At 52.8% G+C, this 23,885-nt stretch overlaps 1 protein-coding gene across 3 annotated transcripts; it reads left to right on the top strand.

The window, feature by feature from the left end:
* The first annotated feature begins 1,208 nt into the window (after positions 1-1,208).
* Positions 1,209-22,985, top strand: CTSH (cathepsin H). Of its 3 annotated transcripts, none has more exons than XM_005560223.4 (12): positions 1,209-1,364; positions 5,991-6,022; positions 7,761-7,866; positions 9,109-9,179; positions 9,769-9,873; positions 12,332-12,418; positions 13,284-13,339; positions 15,285-15,366; positions 16,959-17,027; positions 19,335-19,441; positions 21,638-21,763; positions 22,554-22,985. In XM_005560223.4, exons 1-12 carry the CDS (start codon positions 1,274-1,276, stop codon positions 22,627-22,629), a joined length of 1,008 nt encoding a protein of 335 aa, XP_005560280.1. In that variant the 5' UTR covers positions 1,209-1,273; the 3' UTR covers positions 22,630-22,985. The 3 variants fall into 3 exon arrangements, with proteins under 3 accessions (XP_005560280.1, XP_065404339.1, XP_073852601.1); XM_065548267.2 differs by having other exon boundaries at positions 22,253-22,985; XM_073996500.1 differs by lacking the exons at positions 15,285-15,366; positions 16,959-17,027; positions 19,335-19,441.
* The last annotated feature ends 900 nt before the right edge of the window (positions 22,986-23,885 follow it).

Genomic DNA, 23,885 nt, shown 5'->3' with positions numbered 1-23,885 from the left:
CCTTCTCGGCCTGGAATGCACGTTCTTCTGTCTGTCTCACACCCACACCCTTACATACCATCTTCTTCAGCTTTGCAAGCTTCAGAGAATGGCCCTACAGTTCTTAGTGTAACTTCCTCAGCAGAAATGTTTATTGAGGGGCAAAGCAATTCACAAGGAGGGTGTCTAGCTTCTCCAGTTGTAAGTCCACTCCAAGCAAAAGGGAAGCCAGGGGAATGTGGTTAACCAGGGCAGGGAGACGTGGGGAGTGTGGGGGAAAGTCCGAGGTGGAGACACACAGGGACATGAGGGGGTGTGAGGTGGGCCAGGCACGAAGATGGGAGGTGCAAGGCTGGGACAGGAAGGGACATAGTGGTGTGAGGTGGGGAAATGCAGAGAGATTGGGTGGGGGTGCGAGGTGGGGAGGCAGGGATATAGGGGGTGCGAGGTGGGGACAGGCAGGAAGATGGGGGTGCGAGGTGGGGTCAGGCAGGGACATGGAGGGTATGAGCTGGGGTCAGGCAGGGAGATGGGGTGGTGCGAGGTGGGGACAGGCAGGGACGTGGGAGGTGCGAGGTGGGGACAGGCAGGGACATAGGGCGTGGGAGGTGGGCACAGGCAGGGAGATGGGGGTGCAAGGTGGGGACAGGCAGGGACACATGGGGTGCGAGGTGGGGACAGGCAGGGAGATGGAGGGTTCAAGGTGAAGATAGGAAGGGACATGGAGGGTGTAAGGTGGGGAAAGGTGGGGACAGGCAGGGACATGGGGGGTGCGAGTTGGGGATAAGCAGGGAGATGGGGGGGTGCGAGGTGGGGACATGCAGGGAGATGGGGGACGTGGGGATGGCGACACGCTGGGAGAGGGAGAGGCCAGGCTGAGACCTCCCCGCTCTGTGCCAGCCAGTCCAGGCAGATCAAGGACTCAGCCAGGCCTGATAGCCAGACAAGCCCTTCCTCCCAGAGGAGATAAGGGAGAGACGCGGCCGGGTGATAAGTGAACTACAGCGGGAGGGTTAGCCGGCACCGCCCACTCCCGCAAGCCTGGCCCCGGGGAGTCCCGCTCGCTCCGCCCCGCGCTCGCTCCGCCCCGCGCTCGCTCCGCCCCGCGCTCGCTCCGCCCCGCGCTCGCTCCGCCCCGCGCTCGCTCCGCCCCGCGCTCGCTCCGCCCCGCGCTCGCTCCGCCCCGCGCTCGCTCCGCCCCCGCGGTTGTGCAGCCCCGCCGCACTCGCAGTCGCAGTTCTGGGCTGCCACCTCCGTGGACCCTGAGCGCCAGAGCCCAGCCGCCACCGCCGCGATGTGGGTCACGCTGCCGCTGCTCTGCGCCGGAGCCTGGCTCCTGGGAGCCCCCGTCTGCGGCGCCGCGGAACTGTCCGTGAACTCCTTAGGTACGCAGAGGGGGCGCTGCCCGAGAGGGTGCTGGCAGGTCCTACAGTGGACGCCGGGAGAACTTGGCCGGGGACGCACTGGGCTCCGGAGGAACGGGGCAGAGCTTTCCCCGGTGAGAGGCCAGGGACTCTGCGTGCTGGCACGGGGAGGGTTGAACTGCATTATAGGTGGGGGCGGGGGGGCGTCTCGGAGGGTAGGCGGCTTGTGGGACCAGAGGAGCAGATGGGCTGAGTGTCCAGGGTCCCGCTTAGCCAGGCGGCTCTCCAGCCTAGAATACCAAAGGATCCCGCAGCTCCTTCCGCCTTCCCCAACTGGGGACACAGAGTGTCACACAGAGGACTTTGATCTGTCCCTGCCAGAGGCGAGCAAGGACTTTCCAGCCTTCTGTAGCAGCTTCCCCCGGGACTTGGCACACAAGGGATCCCCATAGTGTCCTGGGAGTCCCATCTGTAGAGTAGGTTGGACGGGCTGTTTGAGAATGTGCAACGGCAGCAGGGAAAGCACTCAGACCAGCAGCGCTTTTAACCGCACCCCAGGGCCCATGGTGTCAGGTGGAGCCCCAGGACTCCTCTTGTTGGCCAGGCTGTGACTGGTCCAGCTTCGTGCTGCCCTTGCACCCTGTCTACTGCCCGGGCTCAGGCACCGCCCTGGCTGAAGGCAAGGAGCCTGCTCTTCCCTACTGCCTCTCTCCTTTCCTACTGCCTCTGGTCCCAGCCTCAGCCCACAGGCTCTGAACTTAAAGACCACCTGCCCCCTTCACAGAGAAAAGTAGCCAAGAAACAACCTGACGAGCCAGGAAGGGGGGTGTTCTGAGCTCTGGAGGAACGGGACAGGGCTTTCCCCCAGCTAGAGGCTCAGGGGATGGGACAAAGATCACCGAGGCTGAATCTGGGCCGGAGGGTTGCCTCATTCCTTCCCACCTATTTATTAAAAAAAAAAAACCCAGTCTTGCAGACCTCAGTGGGTGGCCAGCTCCAGGTCAGTTCCCGCCTAAGGAAAACGCAGCTGCCCCAAGCCAGGGCTGCTTGGAGGAGGCTGGCACTGAGAGACTGTCCGAATTCCAGAGCAGGGCTTGGCAAACTTTTTCTGTAAAAGACCAGATGGTAAATAACTTAGGCTTTATGGTGGTCTCTGTAGCAACTACTAACTCTGCCATGGTAGTGAGATAGCAACCATAGATTGTATGTAAGTGGGTGAGTGTGACTGGGTTCTAATAAATGATTTTTTTTTTTTTTTTTTTTTTTTGAGACGGAGTCTCGCTCTGTCACCCGGGCTGGAGTGCAGTGGCCGGATCTCAGCTCACTGCAAGCTCCGCCTCCCGGGTTTACGCCATTCTCCTGCCTCAGCCTCCCGAGTAGCTGGGACTACAGGCGCCCGCCAACTCACCCGGCTAGTTTTTTGTATTTTTTAGTAGAGACGGGGTTTCACTGTGTTAGCCAGGATGGTCTCGATCTCCTGACCTCGTGATCCACCCGTCTCAGCCTCCCAAAGTGCTGGGATTACAGGCTTGAGCCACCGCGCCCGGCCTAATAAATGATTTTTATGGCCACTGAAATTTCAGTTTCAAATGATTTTCAGATGCTATAAAATATTATATTTCTTCTAACCATTCAAAAGTGTAAGAAACTGTTTGTAGCTCAGGAGCTGTACAAAAACAGGGGCCAAGGACCGGGCGCGGTGGCTCACACCTGTAATCTCAGCACTTTGGGAGACCAGGGCAGTCGGATCACTTTAGGTCAGGAGTTCGAGACCAGCCTGGCCAATATGGTGAAACCCTGTCTTTACTGAAAATATGAAAATTAGCTGGGTGTGGTAACCAGGCGCCTGTAATCCCAGCTACTCAGGAGGCTGGGGCAGGAGACTCACTTGAAACTGAGAGGTGGCGATTACTCCAGCCTGGGTGACAGAGTAAGACTCCATCTAAACAGACAAACAAACAAACAGGGGAATACTGTAGTTTCCTGAAACCTGCTCTAAATCCAGGCAAGGCAGCACACATTATGGCACTTTTAAAAGTCCTGACTAGATTGGAATGGATCTATTTGAGGGTAGAGTACGGTTCACCAGCAGATTATTCTGGCCCCAGAATAATCTCCCCAGAGGCAAACTGGTAGTCAATTGTCCTAAACTCAAACACTACCTCCAACTTTTGTCCTGAGTTGAGGTCAGTCTTCCTCTAAAGCCCTCAGCTGCAGCAGGGCACTTAATCAAGATTTGGAGGCCGGGCGCGGTGGCTCAAGCCTGTAATCCCAGCACTTTGGGAGGCCGAGACGGGCGGATCACGAGGTCAGGAGATCGAGACCATCCTGGCTAACACGGTGAAACCCCGTCTCTACTAAAGAATACAAAAAACTAGCCGGGCGAGGTGGCGGGCGCCTGTAGTCCCGGCTACTCGGGAGGCTGAGGCAGGAGAATGGCGTAAAAACCCGGGAGGCAGAGCTTGCAGTGAGCTGAGATCCGGCCACTGCACTCCAGCCTGGGCGACACAGCGAGACTCCGTCTCAAAAAAAAAAAAAAAAAAGATTTGGAATCCCCTGAAACTCTAAAGGGACCCATGTTGGGGAAATGTGCACTTTCCCCCAGGGAAAATGGCCATAGATTGGTCTCTGGAACAGGTTCGAGACCCAAAAACAGAGATCTGAATGCTATGTGGTAGTGATCTTCACACTGGAGGTATGAATCCTTGGGGAATACAAAGATATTCCAAGTGATGCCGGCAGAGTGTTCTGGAAATCCATTTACAGACCTTTTATTTCCAAATGTCCTCTTTGCTAAAACTGGGAGAGAGCCCCTGAAGGCAAGGGGGTGCCTCTTTCCTCTCATTCAATCTGAACCTGAACCCATGGGTATAAAAACAACAGGGACGGCAAACAAAAAGACAAAACGGTAATAAATCCTTCATATCTGGCATTCTCCATTCCTCAAGGAAACTGAATTGAAGAGGAGAGGACCTTATGGGGATATCAACTGATGGGGTCTTAAAGATAATGTTGAGTGAGGCCAGGCGTGGGGACTGATGCCTGTAATCCCAACACTTTGGGAGGCCAAGGTGGGTGGATCACCTGAGGTCAGAAGTTTCAGACCAGATTGGTTAACATGGTGAAACCCCATCTCTACTAACAATATAAAAATAGCTGGGTATGGTGGTGGGCACCTGTAATCCCAGCTACTTGGGAGGCTGAGATAGGAGAATTGCTTGAACTGGGGAGGTGGAGGTTGCAGTGAGCGGATATCATGCCACTGCCCTCCAGCCTGGGCAACAGAGCCAGACTCCGTCTCAAAAAAAAAAAAAAGAAAAGGAAAGAAGGAAGGAAGGAAGCGAGGAAGGGGGGAAGGGAGGGAGGAAGGGAGGAAGGGAGAGAGGGAGGGAGGGAGGGAGGGAGGGAGGGGAAAAGAAAAGAAAAGGAAGGAAGGAAAGAAAGGAAAAGAAGAAAAAGAAAGGGAAGGAAGGAAGGAAAGAAAGAGAGAGAAAGAGAAAGAAAGAAAAAGAAAGAAAGAAAGTTAGTTGAGTGATAGAGTACCATGGGATTGGATGCACAGAAAGGAGTGGAAAGATTTAAATGGCATTGCTCTTAAAAACTGCCTGCATTCCCAGCTGCTTATTTGAGCAGGGTTTCCCAGTCCTTTGACCTATAAGAAACAAAAATAAGACCAGAATTAATGCTGAACCTTTTCTCAATCAAACAATATTCACTCATGAAAATATAAATCCATTGTGGGGGATGGGTAGTAGAGTCCTGTTTATTTCATTAAGAGATGCATTTCTGATACAATTTTACTTTTGGTGTTTAACAATTACTTTTCATAATGCATAATACATTTGAAATGTTTTAATCATTTGGGACACTAATAATAATTATGATTACTCAATCCAGAATAATTTTTTTTTTTTTTTTTTTTTTTTTTTTTTGAGATGGAGTCTTGCTCTGTCACCCAGGCTGGAGTGCAACAGCACGATCACAGCTCACTGCAAGCTCTGCCTCCCAGGTTCAAGTGATTCCCCTGCCTCAGCCTCCTGAGTAGCTGGGATTACAGGCACACACCACTATACCCAGCTAATTTTTGTATTTTTGTGGAGACGGAGTTTCACCATGTTGGCCAATCTGGTCTTGAACTCCTGACCTCAAGCGATCCACCCACCTTGGCCTCCCAAAGTGTTGGGATTCCAGGCATGAGCCACCGCACCCAGCTGGAGTAGATAGATTTTTAAATTAACTTCTTACTGACATATAACATCATACAGAAAGGGGCACAATTCATTAAGTATGCATTTCCACACATTTTTGCCATCTATACACACTCAGGTAACCGGTGCTCAGATGAAGAAACAGGACATGAGCAGCACCCCAGAAGCGCTTTCTGTGCCCCCACCCAGTAGGCATAGCGACTCTCTGGACTTTTAACACCATTGATTAACAGTACATACTTTGTCACGTTAATTTGGGGTACAAAACCAGGAAGAGGCAGAGTTTCTTTTTGCATTCTGCATTATATCACACCATTTTTGATGTTTTAAATTTAGCCCAGTTTTCTAAAATGCAAATCAGTTCTAAAGTGCCCTACTTTACTGTAGACTCAACAGTACTGTGATGTGCCCAGACCTAATTTTTTTTTTCTTTTTACAGAGAAGTTTCACTTCAAGTCATGGATGTCTAAGGTCAGTGCCCAACTTCTTCTTTCTGAAGTTTTTCATTTCACAGTTTCCTGTTATCAAACCAAACTGTCCCAGATTTGAGACAATGAAAGAGGGAATTTCCAACTTTGCCTAATGGGGTCTTTCCAGACGTCGAATTGGCCAAACACTGGGAAAGATGCAGTTAAGTAAATTCCTTCCAAATAGTGGTCCCAAGTGATGAACTTGGCTGACAGCCTTCCAAGCCCTGGGATTCGTTTCTGTATGTTGTATTCAAAGCATATTGTGGAGAATGTAAATTAGTACAACCATTGTAAAAAAAAAAAAAAAAAAACAGTATGGGGGTTCCACCAAAAACTCAAAACAAAACTACCATATGACCCAGCAAGCCTACTACTGAGTATATATCCAAAAGAAAGGAAAATAGTATAATGGGGAGATAACTGCACCCTCATGTTTATTGCAGAACTAGTCACAATAGCCAAGATACGGAATCAACCTAAGTGCCTATCAACGGGGAAAGCAAACATGGTATATATACACAATGGGATATTATTCAGCCGTAAAAATATGAGATTCTGTCATCTGCAGCAACATGGATGGAACTGGAGGCCAGTATGTTGAGTGAAATAAGCCAGGCATGGAAAGGCAAATATTGCATGTTCTCACTCATATGTGAGAGATAAAAAGGTGGATCTCAAGAGGAAAGACAGTAGAATGGTGACTACCAGAGGCTAGGAAGGGTAGGGAAGCAGGGATGAAGATAAATTGATTCATGAATACAAAGAAATTTTTTTTTTTTTGAGACAGAGTCTCACTTTGTCACCCAGGCTGGAGTGCAGTGATGCACTCTCGGCTCACTGCAACCTCCACCTCCTGGGTTCAAGCGATTCTCATGCCTCAACCTCCTGAGTAGCTGCGATTACAGGTGCCTGCCACCACGCCCAACTAATTTTTGTATTTTTAGTAGAGATGGGGTTTCACCATGTTGGCCAGGTGGGTCTTGAACTCCCGACCTCAGGTGATCCACCCGCCTCAGCCTCCCAAAGTGCTGGGATTACAGGTGTGAGCCACCACACCTGGCCCAAAAATAATTAGAAGAAATGAAACCAAGTGTTTAGCAAATAAGTAGATTGGACTGTAGTAAGCAATAATTTATTGTGTATTTCCAAATAGCTATAAGAGAATAAGTTGAATGTTCCCAGCATAAAGAAATGTTTAAAGTAATGGATATCCCAGTTACCTTGATTTGATTATTACAGATGATATGACTATATCGAAATATTACATGTATCAAAAAAAGTACATCAGCTTTATATCAATAAAAAATTCTACACATTTGTTTTTAGAAAATCAAAGCACACTGTGTACTGGTTGCAAAATCAGTTGAGGAACACCAGTGCTTGTGCTTTTGAAAAATGGTGATTTTTGCCATAAACTTGACCCAGCACCAGCAGCGGCGTCCAGGAGTGCCCCGCATGTGGCGGATCTGTCCACCAGTGCCTCTTGGACCGCAAGCTGACTTTCAAGCAGCTGCATGGTTTTCATTCTGGCCACAGGACCCTGAAGATGGGGTTGTTTTGTAACTTCCCAAATTTCTCAGCAGAGACTAAGGGCAGTGCCCCGCCCATAAACACAGATTTGGCCTGTGAATGACAGCAGAAAGAAAACCTTCGTCTTTCCTCTTATGAAAACAAAAACGTCTCCCTCTGGGGAGCTGTATCCTGTTTTCATGACTTGCTGCTGGCGTGTTTTGTTTTAGCACCATAAGACATACAGCACGGAGGAGTACCACCACAGGATGCAGACGTTTGCCAGCAACTGGAGGAAGATAAATGCCCACAACAATGGGAACCACACATTTAAAAGTATGTGGACACCTTCCTTCCTGGAAAGAAGTCAGTTAGTGAACCAGCCCATGAAAGGGCCCACTGGGTGCTGGTGGGTGGAGGGAGCAGGAGCCCGGGCTCTGAAGTTGTGTTTGGCTGACCTCAGATTGTGGCTCTGCTGTTACTCTCTGTGTCATGTGGGATCATAAATTTGGGACAAAGCCTGTACCCCTCTGGGTGGTTGTGAAGTTTACAAGAGACTGTAGAAGCCCCTGCCCCATTCCTGCCATCTGAGGGTCCAGCCTAGAAGCCAAGCCCTGTCTTTGGATTGTTGTGGGGGGTAGGGGTTGCTCATGGGCTCAGAGCAGCCCCTGGGAACATCTGCCTTCACTCCGGATTAATTTCACTAGAAACTCACACACACGTCCGGCATATTTGCTAAGGACTCTGAGAAATATTGGTAGTTGACTAAATTGGTAATAAAGGCATCAAGCATGAACTGGAAGGAAACTTGGGCTTGAAACTCATTTCTGCCCAGTCCTAGCCTGTGACCTTCAGGGATGCTAACATGGGCAGTAAAGAGGAAATGAGGCCAGGTGTGGTGGCCCACGCCTGTAATCCCTGAAGACGAGGTCAGGAATTTGAGACCAGCCTGGCCAACATGGCGAAACCCCATCTCTACTAAAAATACAAAAATTAGCCAGGCATGGTGGCAGGCGCCTGTAGTCCCAGCGACTAGGGAAGCTGAGGCAGGAGAATCGCTTGAACCTGGGAGGCGGAGCTTGTAGTGAGCCGAGATTGCGCCACTGCCTCCAGCCTGGGCAACAGAGCGAGACTCCGTCTCAAAAAAAAAGAAAAAAGAAAAAGCGGAAATGATCACGCATCCCTCCTGGGGCTGTGTAGAGACCAAATGAGGCAGCAGGTGGGAAGGCGGCTGGCACCAGTGGAGTGGCTCTTTACCTAGCCATCCATCAGATTCATGAGGGGAGTATCTAAAAACGTAAGTGCCCAGGCTCCACCCCAGACCAACTGCATTAGCATCTCTGGAGTGTGGCCCGGATATCTATACCATCGAAAAAGCTCCCCAGGTATTTTGGCAGCACTGTAAGGGCTGACCTTAGTATACTGAATTATATTAAATACAGAAACTTAAAGGAGATGAGTTGCAGTGGTTCTAAACAGGATACAGGTAAACAGGAGGTTTTATCATTTTTTCTTGTCTCTTCATTAATGATTCACTAGTCACCTGTTTTATTTTGGTTTTTTCCTTCCTCTTTGTAGTGGCACTGAACCAATTTTCAGACATGAGCTTTGCTGAAATAAAGCACAAGTATCTTTGGTCAGAGCCTCAGGTAGGTATAATTCATTGCAACCAAATCTGAATCCTTTTAGTGAAACCTTTGGAATAAATTTGGAGCCTGCTCTGCTTCTAGGCAGATTCAGTCCCATCCCCAGATGCAGCTGAGGGTGTCCCCAGATTCTTTGGGGGAACCAGAGTAGTCAGCTCTCAGCAGTCCAGGCCCATGGCCTTAGCAATGTGGACCCTTAATTTCGGGCTCCCAGACTAAAATATAGATGCTCAGTTAAAAATGAATTTCAGATCAACAACAAGTAATTCTTTAGCATAAGTATATTCTAAATATTGCACAGGATATACTTACACTACAAAGTTATTTGTTGTTTACCTGAAATTCAAATTTAACTAGGTGAGCTGTATTTTTATTTGCTACATCTGTCTACACTATCCTAACGCTCTGGACTCTCAAGGGGACATGTCATTTAGCATCTGGGACCAGTAGACAGGAGAGGGAAGGTTCTGACAGCTGCAGTCTTTCTCATTCTCTCTTGGTGCTTCCATGTTTATACATTTCTTCTTCTTCTTGTCAGAAAGGTTTTTGGTTTTGTTTATTTTCCTGAAAATAATGTGTTTGGTTGTTCCAGAATTGCTCAGCCACCAAAAGTAACTACCTTCGAGGTACTGGTCCCTACCCACCTTCCATGGACTGGCGGAAAAAAGGAAATTTTGTCTCACCTGTGAAAAACCAGGTATGCTTGGCAATCTCCATCCTCTCCCTGCAAAACAGCCACACTGCCAGACAATACACTAGGAAGAACAACTCGAAAGGTCCACAAAACCACCTTAAACTCATCCCTGCCTCTGTTTCCTCTCAGCTTCTCTCCAGCCCTCTTCCTTTGAGGGGCCAGGGAGGTCAGCACTTCTCTAGGCTGCTCTGGAGGATGCCAAAGTTCCTCTTTATTGGGCTAAAGTTCACTGCCTTCCTTCGCCACGTCCCACATTTTCCCATTGGTGCCAGGTCTCTCCTACAGAGCCATCTAAAACACTATGTCCCCTGTGCCCATCTGGACACCAGAACTCCATGCATCTCCTCTTCCCCGCTCCTTCCTCTCCGAGCCACCAGGGTCCAGCCCCTGCCCTGGCTGGCCGCATCCCTCTGGTTAGTCTGTGTGTCATGCATCAGCAAGCTTCTCATGGCAGGGGCTGGCCTCCGTGGCCCTCGTTGTGGGGCACAGAGGGCTTGGCAAGGTGAGAGGCCCCGCCTTCCTCCATGGGGGAGCAGTGGGGGGGTCTCAACACGGGCCCTGTCCCAGAGAGTCTGGACCCTGCCCCCGCTGTTCTCCTGGCCTGCTGTGGCCCCTCCCCTAGCAGTGAACCTGCTGTGGCCTTCTTCAGAAAGACGCTGACCACTGGTCTCTAGGAAATATGAAGTGAAGGTTTCCTTCCTGGAAACTCCTGGCTTTCCATCAAAATTCTCCATGAGAAATGTTTTTTCACTTTCCAAAAAGCCATGCAGCACAGCTTTAAATCCTCCCGGGCTCTCAGTGTTCATGGAGCCTGCCAAGTGTTGGATGTTTAACTAGCACCCAGGAGCCAAAGCAAACCTCTCCTTGCTGCAGGGAGTGGAGTAGAAGCCTACCTTTGCCCCTGTGACCTTTTTAGACCCTCTGAGAACCACATGACAATTCAGGGCAACACGTAGTAAGTGTGGAAACCTAAACCTGCTCACCACTTGGACAGGTAGGAAAGGGAGGCCCACCAAGAATTTTCCAAGTCCTCCTGTTAACTGATCCCGGGCTATCAGGCAGAACGCAGCCAGCTGGGCTAAGGGAGCAGAATGAGGTGCTTCCTGTCATAGATGTGTGCTGTCTCTTACTGTGGCCGCTGTGTGGGGATAGAGATGGACAGCAGCCCCAGCGTCCATCAGCTCAGCACCCCCTTTGAGAGTTTCTCGCTTTACGGGGGGGGAGCCTGAGAGGGAGGGTGGTTTGCCTGAGGTCCAAGGTAAGTAAGTGACAGAGGGGACACAAAACCAGGCCCCTGCCCCAAGTCTAGCACCCAAGGCTCAGCCCAGCTCCGCCTCCTTCAGCAGTGAGCATAGTCTCCCCCGAAGTGGCCACGCCTGCCTCATTGACCGTCTCAGGGACTCTCTCACCAGGCCGTCCCTCCCTCCCCCAGCTGAGAGAGATATGTAAAGGGAAGAGATTGGGGGTGGCCAGTGTGAACCTGGGATGATGACATGGAAGGCAGGAAGGGGACTTAGAGACATTTCAGAAGCCGAAGACAAAAGACTGAACCAGTGAGGCAAAGAAACAGGGATGAGCCCGAGAGAAATCCTTACGGCAGCCACCAGCATTGTGCCCATGGGGGCGACTGCCTGACCAGCAGGATCTGACCTAACCCTGCTAGTGCCCTGCAAGCAGGAACCCTTGCCATTCCCACTTTACAAGCAATGAAGCCAAGGCTTCGAGAGGGGAAGTGACTTGCCCAGGTCACCCACCTGGTGTGTGGCAGAGCTGGGATGTGAACCAGGCAGGCAGGCTGCAGCCCCCCACACCTAACACTCATGTTATTCTGGAGGTGTTGTGAATAAGGGGGCCAGGCAGCGGCAATGAACTGTCAGAAGGTGGGGAGATGGGTGGATGGGGCGGGTCCCCCAGAGTCTGGGGTGTCAGGGGTATCTGGGTGGGGTTGGCTGGCAGTTAGTTGGATGTCTGAGCCTGAGTAGAGGTCAGCACTGGGCTAGGGTTTGGGGAGCTGTTAGTTTAACAGGACTGTGGGCAGAATGAGACTGGAGGTGGAAAGGTGAGAGAAGGTTCTAAAAACAGAACTTTGGGGCATCCTTCTGTGGGGGACCAGTGGCGAAAAGAGGAGCCAGTTGAAGATTGAGAAGGAAGAGAGCCAGAAGACTGTACAATGGGGTGGGGGACTCCAGGCCCTGGCAGGATGGTGGAGATTGGCCACCAAGAGGTGGGGATTGGGAGTCCACACGTGCTGGTCAGAGGCCACCTGCTGCTCCTGCTCCTTTGCAAGCCTCTCAGGACTTGTGAGGCTCAGAATGAATGGATCTGGAATAGGGCGTTGTAAACTGTCAAGGCACTTGAGGACTCGGGAGCTCTGGCAGGGTCAGCAGAGGAAGGCAGAAGGCAGGGCCGTCTCACGGTGTCCCCATCGCTGATGTCCTCTGCCCTCCCCTGGCCTTTCCAGGGTGCCTGCGGCAGTTGCTGGACTTTCTCCACCACAGGGGCCCTGGAGTCTGCGATTGCCATCGCAACCGGGAAGATGCTGTCCTTGGTAAGAAATCAGCCACAGGCCACCCCCTGCAGAAGACACCCCAGCCTGATGTGGGCCAGGCCTGAGCCTTTGGTCTCCCTGGAGCACTGGCTAAGGGTGCTGTTTCAGGTGGACCCAGATGCCCCAGCCTTGTGGACATCTAGCATGAGAATCTTAACTGATGCTTTTCCTGGGAAGGATCTGAGTTTATTAAGGAACTGGCCCAAGGGCTCATTCCCAGGTGGATCTGGGTGGTCCTTAGCTTGACAGCCTGGAGCCTTCCCCGAGGAGGGGTTCAGAAAGGCGGAGCCTGCCTAGTGGGTAGCCAGCTAGGAGCTACGCCCTTCCCAGCAGCCTCAGTTGTCTTCATGAGGGAAGAGCTGGGACCTATGCATCCATCCCCTCGCCCACAAGAAAGGGATGATGCCCCTGCAGGAACTGTCCTAGCCCCTGCCTCTGTGTGGGAAGGAGGGAGTGTGCACAGCAGGCCTGGTGAGGCCATGAGGGCCCTAGGTTGAAGACAGATGGGGGTTGGGTTTCTGGCTAGGCCTGTTTCCCCCATCCTATACACCGCTGTGGGACCCCATGCTCTGCATCGTATGGGCACACCTACAGGGCAAGGGCTTGGACCCAGCAGCCCTCGCCCCCTCTCACCTTCCCTGGCTGCCCCTGCTTACTGAGTCCCTCCTGACATATGCCAGCTGCTGAGCTGGCACTGCAGGACATACAGCAACTGTTCCTGTCCTTGGGGAGTTTATAATTTGATCACCTGGACACAGCACTGATGGGGCCCCAGATGTGGCTCAGCCAGGGAGGCTCAGCGTCTCGTGCCAAACCTTTGATGGCTTCTCAGCTCGCAGCTTACTGGGTTGTGTCCTTCTTCCAGGCTGAACAGCAGCTGGTGGACTGCGCCCAGGACTTCAACAATCACGGCTGCCAAGGGTATGTCCCTGACCAGGAGGGGCCCAAAACCTCCTCATTTCCCACTGACCGCTTCAACAGGATCCAGTGTGTGCTGGCTGTGCCACAGATATAATCCCACCACTGCCCTGGGTGATGGCTAAATGGTCTCTGTCATACAAGGGCGGTCACCTCACATGGCCATATCTCATAGCCAGGACAGGGCAGAGCTGGAATCCGAGCCCAGGCCTCTGTCCTCTCTCCACTGTATCACCTGGCTCTCCATAGCATAGTTGACCCCACCCGCCACCAAGGCCTCTGGGAATGTGGCTAAAAGAATTTAACAGAGTGAGCAACACACCATTACACATCATCCTCCAAACCCGAGATCCACACACAGATACAGGGTTGGCCTTTAGATGAACTTGCTAAAGTCCCAGCCTCCCAAGCTCGTTGCACCCTGTGAGGGTGAGGTGGCCGTGCGTAAGGGCTGTACCTTGCCTGGACCTGCTTTCCTGGCCCACTCTAAAGCAGGTTGCCAGGAATTTGCTGACATTTCTACAGTGACTGTAGCCCTCCCTTCATGCAGTGCTCTGAGACATTTCAGTGGTCTTTGCTCACCTGGCACATGGTATGCATAAAGCCAGGCCCTTGGGGTGCCCTGCCTCAGCTCCCCTCCACCTCCCTGCGGCACATCCCTCTCCCAGGCCCCAGCCCCTCTGAGCTGGCTCTTCCTCCTGCAGGGAGCCGTGCTGCGGCTGAGTCCTGGGGACCCAGGGGTGAAGTCACAGCCTGCTCTCAGATCCACCATCCTGCTCAGTGTCCCCTCACTTCTGGTCTGTTTCCGTTCCACAGCTTAGAAGTCTGACCCATAACAAGAGTCTGACATTTGGGTACTCTGGGGTCCCACTGTTTTTATTTTTATTTCATTATTTATTTATTATTATTATTTTTTTGAGACAGAGTCTCGCTCTTGTCGCCCAGGCTGGAGTGCAGTGACGCAGTCTCGGCTCGCTGCAACCTCTGCTGCCTGTGTTCAAGCGATTCTCTTGCCTCAGCCTCCTGGCGGTGGTCCACGGCATTACAGGTGTGTACCACCACACCTAGCTAATTTTTGTATTTTTAGTAGAGACAGGGTTTCACCATGTTGGCCAGGCTGGTCTTGTACCCCTGACTTCAGGTGATCTGCCTGCCTTGGCCTCCCAAAGTACTGGAATTACAGGCGTGAGCCACCACATCCAGCCTGTTTTTCAAAGGAGTCTGTTTGCTTTGGTTCGGGATGATACTTCCTTTTCTCATTCATACAACAAACATCACAGAGCACCCACTGTGTGTAGGCCCTGGGGATACAGCACTCAGCAGAACTGGAGGAGCGGGCATTCTGACAGGCTCAGACAGACCACGGTCAAGGCTAGACTAGGTCAGGTGGTGCGGAATGCTAAGGAGAGAAACAGAGAAGGGATGGGGATTGCTGGGCAGCTGCTGAGTTTTTGTTTATTCTGGGAGGCCATGTGATGTAGAAAAACACCCACTTTTGAACCACTTCCCAGCTTTAGCTGGGTGGCCCTGGCCAGGTTATTCAGCCTCTTTGCCTCAGCAAATTACAGCATCTACCACACAGGGTCGACACGAGGGGTCAGGGAGTCGTGCCTGGGAAGCACCTGCTCAGGGGCACGGCCGTGCTGATGACTGCTCTGGGCTGATGCTGTTGACCGTGGTGTGGGGCTGTGCGCTCCTGACAGGGCGGCTGGCCCTGAGGGGTCTTTGTCCCACTGAGGCATGTTTGGACTGGTCCTTGGACTCCGGTGGCCTCACCTGAGTTTGCTGAGTCTTATCTCAAGGCCTCTCAGAGACCTCCTCTGCCACTGGGACACGCCCAACCAAGTCCCCAGCCTGCCAGGCCAGACATCTTGCTGCGCCAGCCCCCGAGGGTCCCGCCTCTATCAGGACGGCCCCAGGTGGGCTCACCTGTGTGTACTTCTTGCAGGGGTCTCCCCAGCCAGGCTTTCGAGTACATCCTGTACAACAAGGGGATCATGGGTGAAGACACCTACCCCTACCAGGGCAAGGTAACTCCAGCAGCCTCCGCTCTGTCTCCTTGGTGTACAGCACGTCTAGTTTCACCCCTCCCCAGCCTTGGAAGACATCCCTTCTCCCCCCACCTCCCTCCCACTGGAATTCTCACTATTGTCTGTGCTCTCCAAATTCTTCCTTGCCCTCCTCCACCCACCTGAGCCCACTGCTCTCACTAGTCTAGGGGCCTCTTATTCTCACCCCATACCCGCTGTGCAGTACCATATCTCTCCTTCCTGAGCCAGCCTTCTCAGGACCCCTCCTTCCCCCCACCTGCCCCATCTTCCGGGCTCCTTTCCCTCCTGCCACGAGCGCCATCCTCTCGCCTCTAGCCTCTGTCCATGCAGTCGGCCTCTTGTGCCAAGGACCCTTTGGGGGCCCACCCCCAGCCCCATGCTCTCAAGGCTGCTGGTTCTCCCCACCATCACCTCCGCCCAGCCTGGCCACAGCCAAGTGACTTGTCTTTCCCCAAGACCTGTTGCTCTTCCTGTATTTCCCCTCGCGGTGATGAGCGGCACTGGCCTCCCTCAGAATTTCCTGGGTGTCCATAGTCCTGTCAGGCCGGTCCCCTTCCCTACCCTGCCCTGCCGCCAGCCTGCTGACCACCACAGACCTCACAGAACTCCCTTTGCCCATCTGTGTTGCTGACCGCTCAGACTGGGGCTCCCATCCAGACCCCTGAGGGTGGCCTCCCCCAGGCCTCTCAGACCCAGCTCAGACCCCACACCTGCCTGAATCAGAAAGCTGCAGAGGCTCCATGAGGCCTTCAGGAGAAAGCCCAGACTCCAGCTCAGTCTCCCTGTCCCTGTCTCTTTTACTCTCCCTTCTTTTTTTTTTTTTTTTTTTTTTTTGAGATGGAGTCTTGCTTTGTTGCCCAGGCTGGAGTGCAATGGCGCAATCTCCGCTCACTGCAACCTCCGCCTCCCGAGTTCAAGCAATTATCTGCCTCAGCCTCCTGAGTAGCTGGGATTACAGGCACCCGCCCCCATGCCCAGCTAGTTTTTTGTATTTTTAGTAGAGACAGGGTTTCACCATCTTGGCCAGACTGGTATTGAACTCCTGGCCTCGTGATCTACCCGCCTCAGCCTCCCAAAGTGCTGCGATTACAGGCGTGAGCCACTGCAACTGGCCGACTCTCCCTTCTTAACCTCACGCCCACGCCCAGCCCCATGCTGGTTCCTAAATGCCAGGTCCTGCCCTCCCTCCAGTCCTGTTGGTTGTCCTGCTGCCTTCTCCTGCCTTGAAAGGGCTGTGCTTCCCTCCTTGTGACTTTACCCCTGCACCTGCCTCTTGGGGCTGAGACTGTCCCCACTCCCCTGCCACACAGGCTCTGACTCGGCCTCCACTTCTCAGCGAGTTTCCTCAGGCCGGGTCAGGCCCCTCCCCAGGCTCCCACCACACACCATGTGTGCCCACCTCTGCCAAAGCCAGGACAGGACCATCTGCTACCAGACCCTAAGCTCCTTGAAGACAAGGATGCCAGGCCCTGGCACATCTTGTTTTGTTTAGTAAATGTTATTGAACTGCATGGGGAGGCTGAGACTTCAGGTCCCTAACCTGTATTTCATGCCCTTTGCATCCTCAACAGGATGGTGATTGCAAGTTCCGGCCTGGAAAGGCCATCGGCTTTGTCAAGGATGTAGCCAACATCACAATCGTGAGTGCCGATCCCCCCTGGGATGGGGAATGTGTCCTGATGAGGAGACCTCTCTCACGCTGTCCGATAGCCAACGGGCCCAGCAGGGCAGCCTTTCTGGCAGCACATCCCTTTGATGAGTTCAGATTATCATTGGGTCTCAGTTGCTGTGACAGTGGCGAGGTGGGAGATGGGAGGGAAAGTGCGAACTGGCAGGCAGGCTCTTTGGTTCTGAACTCCAGATCCACCCATGCCTTCATTCTTGTGGTTCTCTTTTCTTGCCTGTAAAATGCAAGCAATTGTCCACATCCCACAGAAGCGGGTATGGGCATGTGCTTGACACAGCGTGTGTGAGACTGAGGAGGGTGACTGTGTGTCACTCAGGATGAGCCAGGTTCTGTTGTAATAACAACTGTGCCCAATCTGCATGGCTGACAACAGTCAAAGGGTGTGTGGCACCCCTGCGCCCATGCACAGCTTAGGGAGGGTGGTGTGTGCTCGGTGTCATTGGCCTCATGCCAGGACTAGAGGGAGAGGGTGGTAAATAATGCCCTAGCTCTAACGCCAAAGCAAGTCGCCCAGTCACAGTTGACCTCAAGTGAATAGGGAAGTGTGGTCTTACCCTGCTTCTCCCAGAGAGAACTGGAACGTGAGTGAATGCCCTCATGACTCCAGTGTGCATGCGTACAAGTGTGGGAGGGTGTGTGTGAGGAGTGGAGGAATATCCCTCAGGTTGTGTGTGTGCCCACAAATATATGTACAGTTCATAAACGTGATGTCTGTGTAATGACAGCAGCTGCCATTTAGTTGAAGCATATGCCAAGCTCTCAGCAGTAACATCCTTAACTTGATGGAGTACTTCTAGGCGATGTACCAACCCTCCACACACACCATCCCCTCTAGACCCGAACTGGCCCTAGGAGATGAGTATCCTTATTACCTCATGTGACAGATGAGGAAACGAGCTCCAAGTGGTTAAGTAACGTGCCCAAGGCCACAGAGCTAGGAAATGGATGCTGGATTTGAACTAAGAATATGTCATTCCAGAACCAGGGCTCATTGCCTTGACAGCGTACAGTCCACACCCTGTACTCAGGATATCACCCTCTTCAGAATGTTGCTGCTGTCACTCAAGCTGGCTGCTCTGGGCCGTGATATCCCACAGACAGGTGAATTGGGGCCTCAAAGGTATCCTTTGCGTGGTCCCCAGAAGAGCCTCATTGGTGACACCTGCAGGGCCCTGACGACCAGGCCAGAACTGGCATTCAGCCCTCTTGGGCAGGCCCATGGGGTGGAAATGGTGCCACCCACAGAAGTCATCACCCCTGTGCTGGGCCGGCCTCTGTGCCCTCCATGTCTCAGATATGCCCCGACTTGTCAAGCTCACAGGGCCTCGTCCACATACTAGGAAGGAAGGCACTCCCTCGCCAGGCAGCTGTTTGCTTTTCACCACTGGGTCTCTGTCCACCCCTCCAGGGAGGCAGGACGGAGGGAGGCTGGGCGCCCCGTCCCTCCTGCACTTGCTTCCCTTCAGCAGGGCCCTGGCGTCAGCACAGGTAACTTTCACCCCCATTTCAACTCCCAGAGGTCTCTTCGTTAGCGCACTTGAACCCAGCCACCCCCAACCCAGAAGCTCCAAAAAGTGCTGATGCCTGGGCCCCACCCTGCAGATACTGCTGTAGTTGGTCTGGGGCACAGCCTGGACTTGGGGTTTTTTTAAAGTTCCACATGAGGTTCTACCTGCTGCTGTCACCTGGTCTCTGCAGCTCTGTTCCAAAGCTGCAGCCTCCAGGAAGCCACCCTGACTTCCCCCACCTGCCTTCCCCCTTGGAGGGGACAGGTTCTACTCAGAAGGCACACAGCCCTCAGCTGGGTCATCTCTTGTTTCCACCGCCATCTGGGACCTACCCGTCCATGGTTTATAATCCCTGTGTTCTAGCAGCAAATCTTTGTGGACTGGGTTTATGGGTGTAGGGCGTCCTGGGGTAGTGGGACATCATACCCATCTCGGCAGCCCTGAGAGCTGCTGGCCCAGGAGAGGACCTCAGGGAATGGGTGTGAATGACTGAATGAGTGGGTCCACGCTGTCCCCCGAGGTCCCTATCCCAGAGGGTGCAGGGTTTCCTAGGAGCAGAGTTGGGGAGAGGAATGAGAGATGGCCAGACAGACTCAGCCAGAGATGGGAAGGGAGAGAGGCCACAGGGGAGCTAGTTCTGGCCATGATGCTGCTCTGGGCCTCTAGCCCCTAGCTTGAGGCAAAAGGCTGTACTGTGAAAGGAGTAGGGAGGTGACAGGCCGTGTGTGTCTGTCTCGGTCCTGTTTCTACAGTATGATGAGGAAGCGATGGTAGAGGCTGTGGCCCTCTACAACCCTGTGAGCTTTGCCTTCGAGGTGACTCAGGACTTCATGATGTATAAAACGGGCATCTACTCCAGGTGAGTCGGGGTCCCAGGAACCAGGAGGGACAGTGGGGAGGGCCTTGGTGGGCCTCCTCACACCCCACTCATAGGACTTGGGCTCACAGCCCAGACTCCTTCCTCTGTGTCAGACCCTTCATGACACCTGCCAGGTGCTGGGCGTTTTACACATCCCTCAGGTAATCCTCACACAGCCCCAAAGGCTAGGAGCCATGGCCTCTTCTCACAGCAAAGGAGACAAGGTCAGAAAGGATACAGCAGACACAGGCCACCTGGCTAGTGAGAGCTAGGGCCAAAATGTGAGAGCTCTGCGTTCCTTAACAGAAGAGCTGCCTCCAGTTTGAAAAACCCATGTTCAGGCCAGGCGTGGTGGCTCACGCCTGTACTCCCAGCACTTTGGGAGGCCAAGATGGGCGGATCACTTGAGGCCAGGAGTTAGAGACCAGCCTGGCCAACATGGCGAAACCCCGTCTCTACTAAAAATACAAAAATGAAAAAAGAGCCAGGCATGGTGGTGCGCGCCTGTAATCCCAGCTGCTCGGGAGGCTGAAACACAAGAATTGCTTGAACCCGGCAGGTAAAGGTAGCACTGAGCCAAGATTGTGCCACTGCACTCCAACCTTGGTGACAGAGCGAAGCTCTGTCTCAGATAAAGAAAACCCATGTTTAAAAATTCAAAGACATAAAATAGGGAGGAGAGAGTAGCTGCCCTCACACACCAGGATCCTGCACTGGAGGAGTCACCCAGGCTTCTTCAGAAAAACCAAGCTTTAGCCTCTTTACTACGGGGTTTCTCTCACCAGCACCTCTTCGCCTGCCTGGTTTGCAGCCTCGTTTCCCTCCCTTCATCAGTTGCTGCCCTTTAACGTCACTCACATCTGTGCTCTCCTCTCTCTCCCTGAGGCTCTGCCCCGGCCCTTATTGTCCTTGGACCCCCTAACCCCCCACACACTGTTCCAGCCTCCACTGGGAGCTCTCTGCCTTCTGAAACACTCCTCTTAACACACCAACCTTTGAATACACCAATGTCCCTGCTTTCCCAGGGTCCTACCCTCAGGGGGACCCTCATGATCTGGTCCTCCCTCTTTTTCTACACTCATCTGCCATCAAACCCCTGTCTCCTCTGTTCCACCCTGCAGCCCCCACCCCAGCCACACAGAAGGGTTTATAGTTCCATGGGCATTCCCCACCTCCTCAGGGAGCCTTCCCTGACCCACCCTGCCCACCCCCGCCCCGGTGGGTTGGATCCCCCTCCTGTGGGCTCTGTCACCCTCCCACTGTCACAGCCCTCAGGCCTCTGTAGAGAAGCAGCTTCTTTGCCAACCTGCTCCCTGCCAAACAGGGCTTCCAAGGGACAGTTATGCATGCTGCCTGGATCCCAGCACCTGGCCCCGGGCCTGGCGCGAGCCCATGGCCCACTTGCACATCAGCTGAATTCACACCTGACCACTGCAGTTTGTTCTCTTGAGTTTCTTGGAATTTCCTTATGGAAGCTAGTTCACTTTTGTAAACAGAAGAAGTTGTATTTTTGCCATAGGTGTAAAATAATATTTAATAAATGCAGTGGCAACGAGGCAAAGCCGTGTTAAATTCTGCCAGACGCTGTTGCCTGGAGAAGGTGCAGCGGGAAGGCGGCTCTCTCCTTGCTAGGAAAGAGGGAGTAGAAAGTGTCAGGGGTGAGACATGGGCCAGCACCATATGGGGAGTCTCCCGACAGGAGCAGAAGAACCAAAAGAACTGAAAGGGCCGGGTGTGGTGGCTCACACCTGTAATCCCAGCACTTTGGGAGGCCTTGGCGGGTGGATCACCCAAGGTCAGGAGCTCGAGACCAACCTAGCCAACATGATGAAACCCCATCTCTACCCAAAGTACAAAAATTAGCCAGGTGTGGTGGCGCACGCCTGTAATCCCAGCTACTCAGGAGTCCGAGGCAGGAGAATTGTTTGAACCCTGGAGGTAGAGGTTGCAGTGAGCAGAGATAGCACCATGGCACTCCAGCCTGGGCAACACAGTGAGACTCCATCTCAAAAATAAAAAGAACTGAAAGGAGTTCTCTCGCGGTGACTAAATGTGATTAAATCACCACCTTACATGCCTCCCTGGTCCCCTGTGGGGAACATTGGTCTAAAGAACTCAAAGAGGCATTGTTGGATGGGACTGTCATTGCTTTTATCCTTCCCATATGATCACCTCTTTTTAAATTTTGTTTTCCAGTACTTCCTGCCATAAAACTCCAGATAAAGTAAACCATGCAGTACTGGCTGTTGGGTATGGAGAAGAAAATGGGATCCCTTATTGGATCGTGAAAAACTCTTGGGGTCCCCAGTGGGGAATGAATGGGTAAGCAGCTCCCAGGTCCCACTGCTGGGAGGGGGCTGTTGCTTAGGCCTGGAGGCCCTGGGGGCATCGCTTCCACCTCAGAGTTACGGCTTCCGCAAATGAGCTGGGCAGCCAAGCCCTAGCCCAGGCTAGGGGGAAAGGGAGCATGAGAACGTAGCCACATCTCCAAGCCCCCATTTGCAGCCCTCACAGGGCCCCAGGTCTTCAGGATGCTGCAGGGAGAGCAGGAGGCCAGCTGGCTCAGAAGGACTGCTAGGAAAACAGCTCAGAACTCGGAACTCTGCTGGCACGAAATCAGTGTCTGGGAGGGTCCGTCTCTGAGAAATCAAGGCAACAAATGTACCCCTGATCACTGACAGCCCCTCCTTTGGGGAGAAAAGGCTGGCATGGGGGGGCCTGGGTGTACATGCTGCTGTGCCTTTGTTCTGTCCTCCTCCCAGACTCTATGTCTTCGTCTGAAAAGGAGAGCTTTCGTGTTTGTTCCCTCAGGGTCCTGTTGATTAAATAGCTGTGTGAGGGCCTGGCCAGGGCTAAGAGGGGCCCTCGGTAAATTTTCGGGAGAAGTGGGATATGGAATGTTCATTTGGCAGCCAAGGAGAAGGAAGAATGAATTCTTTATAAAGTCAGGTCAGTGATTTGCTGGTGATCAAATAAGCTGAATGCTACTGTTTTATGAATAAATTCAGAGGGTCTCATCCCTAAAGTCAGCTCTTGGTGAGCAGCAAAACATTCTAGAAAGGCCTGCGGTCAGGAGACCGCCGGCTGGGCCTCAGCTCCTCTCTTTGCCCAGGTACTTCCTCATCGAGCGCGGAAAGAACATGTGTGGCCTGGCTGCCTGCGCCTCCTACCCCATCCCTCTGGTGTGAGCCATGGCTGCCGCAGTGCAGACTGGCGGAGAAGGAGAGAAACGAGCAGCCTGGGCCTGGGTGGAAATCCTGCCCTGGAGGAAGTTGTGGGGAGATCCACTGGGACCGCCAGCGTTCTGCCCTCACCTCTGTGCCCAGCCTAGAAACCTATAGAGAAGGAGGAGTTCCACCACGAGCTCACCTACGTCTGTGACGCAAAGATCACCAGCCATGTGCCTTAGCGTCCTTCTTAACAGACTCAAACCACATGGACCACGAACATTCTTTCTGTCCAGAAGGGCTACTTTCCACACATAGAGCTCCAGGGACTCTCTTTTCTGTATTCGTTGTTCAATAAACATTGAGTGAGCACCTCCCTGGATGGAGCATGCTGGTCATCAGTTGCCCATCTCTACTGAAAATACAAAAATTAGCCAGGTGTGGTGGTGTGTGCCTGTAGTCCCAGCTACTCAAGAGACCGAGGCAGGAGAATTGTTTGAACCCGGGATTGGGAGGTTGCAGTGAGCTGAGATGGCGCCACAGAACTCCTGCCTAGGTGACAGCGAGACTCTGTCTCAAAAGAATAAAATAAAAAATAAAAGGGGCAGCCAGGCGCAGTGGCTCATGCCTGTAATCCTAGCACTTTGGGAGGCCAAGGTGGGTGGATCACAAGGTCAAGAGATCGAGACCATCCTGGCCAACATGGTGAAACCCTGTATATACTAAAAATACAAAAAATTACCTTAGCATGGTGGCACACGCCTGTAGTCCCAGCTATTTGGGAGGCTGAGGCAGGAAAATCGCTTGAACCCGGGAGGCGGAGGTTGCAGTGAGCCAAGATCGCGCCACTACACTCCAGCCTGGCAAGAGAGCAAGATTCCATCTAAAAAAAAAAGTAGGGGGGAAAGGAGCAGGGGGGTCTGCAGGGGCCAATTCCCTCCTTTTCAGCCATTTATCAAACACCTACAGAGTGTCCAGTGTATGCAGTCCTCTCCTGTACCAGGCACCGGGGAGCACACAAGGATGTTTATAGCATCCAGTGTTGGCAGGACTGTTGTGAAATAAGCAGAATGGCCCGTGCCTTGGTGCTGTTTGGAGTTAAAGAGATCGGCAGACATGGCTACTTCCAACTGGGATAAACAAATTTCAAATGCACTTGAACCCTGAGGATGCTACAGAGCCTGGTAAAGAGCAGGTGCTGCCTAATTGGTCTCAGTCATCACCCCTGCCCCTACTCCATGACAGGCCCCATGCGGACCTCTAGGAATCTCAGGCCC

This window comes from Macaca fascicularis, chromosome 7 (genome assembly GCF_037993035.2).
Source record: "Macaca fascicularis isolate 582-1 chromosome 7, T2T-MFA8v1.1".
Lineage (NCBI taxonomy): Eukaryota > Metazoa > Chordata > Mammalia > Primates > Cercopithecidae > Macaca > Macaca fascicularis.
This window is presented reverse-complemented; position numbering and strand designations above follow the sequence as displayed.